At 35.0% G+C, this 1,869-nt stretch overlaps 1 protein-coding gene across 1 annotated transcript in view; it reads left to right on the top strand.

The window, feature by feature from the left end:
- Nucleotides 1–1,869, top strand: part of ATP13A4 (ATPase type 13A4) — a 161,341-nt gene that overhangs the window by 94,919 nt on the left and 64,553 nt on the right. Inside the window, exon 7 of the mRNA XM_012639862.1 lies at nucleotides 438–507. Within this exon, the coding sequence (XP_012495316.1) occupies nucleotides 438–507 (70 nt within the window). The remainder of the gene's footprint in view (nucleotides 1–437; nucleotides 508–1,869) is intronic.

Here is a 1,869-nt window from a genome sequence, read left to right on the forward strand (position 1 = left end):
TCCTTTTATTGATTCACTGTCAATGTCCCATATAGTTTATATGTTAGAATAACAAACATTAGGAGGAAATAGCAGAAACCACCAAACTCCTTCTAAAGTTATAGATTAGGAACTCTGATGTGGAGAGCCCAAAGCTTAAATAATGCTTAGTAGTTCTTCAAGCTATTTCAGTATAAACCCATATATTGAATGATAAATGTCCCTGATGTCATCTACCTAAAGAACTAAACACATACTTCTTATTGCTGGGGGAAGAGCACTGCAGTCGGATGCTTTTTCACTTGAGTAATAGGCTACTCAGTCTTTGTTTCTAGCCGGTACTTTCAACTGGCAATAAGACAGTTCTGCATCTCTAAAGAAGGCTAGCTCCTTACTGAATAATACCTGGGACCTAGACTCAAATAGATAAGCCTTTTCTATTTTCCCTTCTTTTTCAGCAATCTGTAAAACTTCACCATCTAGTTGAGTCACATAATAGCATTACAGTCTCTGTATGTGGGAGAAAAGGTAAGTTCCATTATTTTAGAACTATGTGCTATCCATGTGGAATCAGAAGAGGATTTGAATTTATATTTCTGATTGTTCCTGCTACTCCCATCTCCATATGCATCTTTTCTTGTGCATTTGCTTAAAGGGATGAGGAACTTTAGGTCTTTTCACCCTAAAATACCACGTTTGTGAGGTAGAATTAATGTAATAGACTGTACATATTTACAGGGACCATTTGATAAATTTGACATATGTATACACCCATGAAACCATTCTCATTATCAAGATAATGACCACCCATCACTCCCCAAAAGTTGCTTTGTGCCTGCCTGCAATCCTTGCCTACTCCACCACTTCCCCATCTTCAGGTAATCCCTTATCTGCTTTCTGTCACTGTATATTAACTTCCAGGTTTAGAATTTCATATAAACAGTATTGTACAGTATGCATTTGGGGGTCTTTTATAACATATTTTGGGTTAATTTTGGGAGGGATCAAAGTTGATAATTATTTTGAAATTCATCCATTTTGTTAAGTGTATCAATAGTTCATTCCTTTTTATTCCTGATTGTATCCCATTGTATGGCTTTACCAGTTTGTTCATCCATTCACCTGTTGATGGACATTTGAGTTCCAGTGTTTGGCTACTATCAATAACGTTTCTCTGAACATTTGGGTACAGGTCTTTGTATGGACATGCACTTTCATTTCTTACGGGAAAAGACCTAACCATGGAAAGGCCAGGTCATGCGGTAGATAGACGAGCAGCACTTTAAGAAACCTCCAAAGTGTTTTCCAAAGTGGTGGAACCTTTTCACATTCCACCGGCAGTATTTGGGAGTTTCAGTTGCTCCACATTCTTGCCATTACTTGGTATGGTCAGTGTTTTTATTTCATTTTAGCCACTTTAATATGTGGTAGTATCTCATTGTTTTAAATTCGCATTTCCCTAATGACTAAGGACATTGAGCATCTTTTCAAGTGCTTATTTGCACTTGTATATTTTTTTGGTGAAATATCTGTTCAAATCTTTTGTTTATAAGGTTGTTTTCTTATTATTAAATTTGACAGTTCTTTGTACATTCTGTATATAAGCTCTTTGCCATACAAATGATTTGCAAAAATTTTCTCTCAGTCTATTAATTATCTTTCCACTCTCTGTACAATGTCTTTCAAAGGGCAGATAGTTTCACTTCTGTTAAAGTATAGTTTATCAGTTTTTTCTTTTGTAGATCATACTTTTGATGCCATATCTAACACATCTTTGCCTAATCCAAGGTCGCCAAGATTTTCTACATTGTCTTCAAGTTTTTAGAATTTTAGGTTTTACATTTAGTTCTATATTGTATTTTGAATTTTTGTTTTTTGTTTTTGATTTTT

This window comes from Propithecus coquereli, unplaced genomic scaffold, assembly GCF_000956105.1.
Source record: "Propithecus coquereli isolate 6110/MARCELLA unplaced genomic scaffold, Pcoq_1.0 Scaffold10, whole genome shotgun sequence".
In the NCBI taxonomy this organism is placed as follows: Eukaryota; Metazoa; Chordata; class Mammalia; order Primates; family Indriidae; genus Propithecus; species Propithecus coquereli.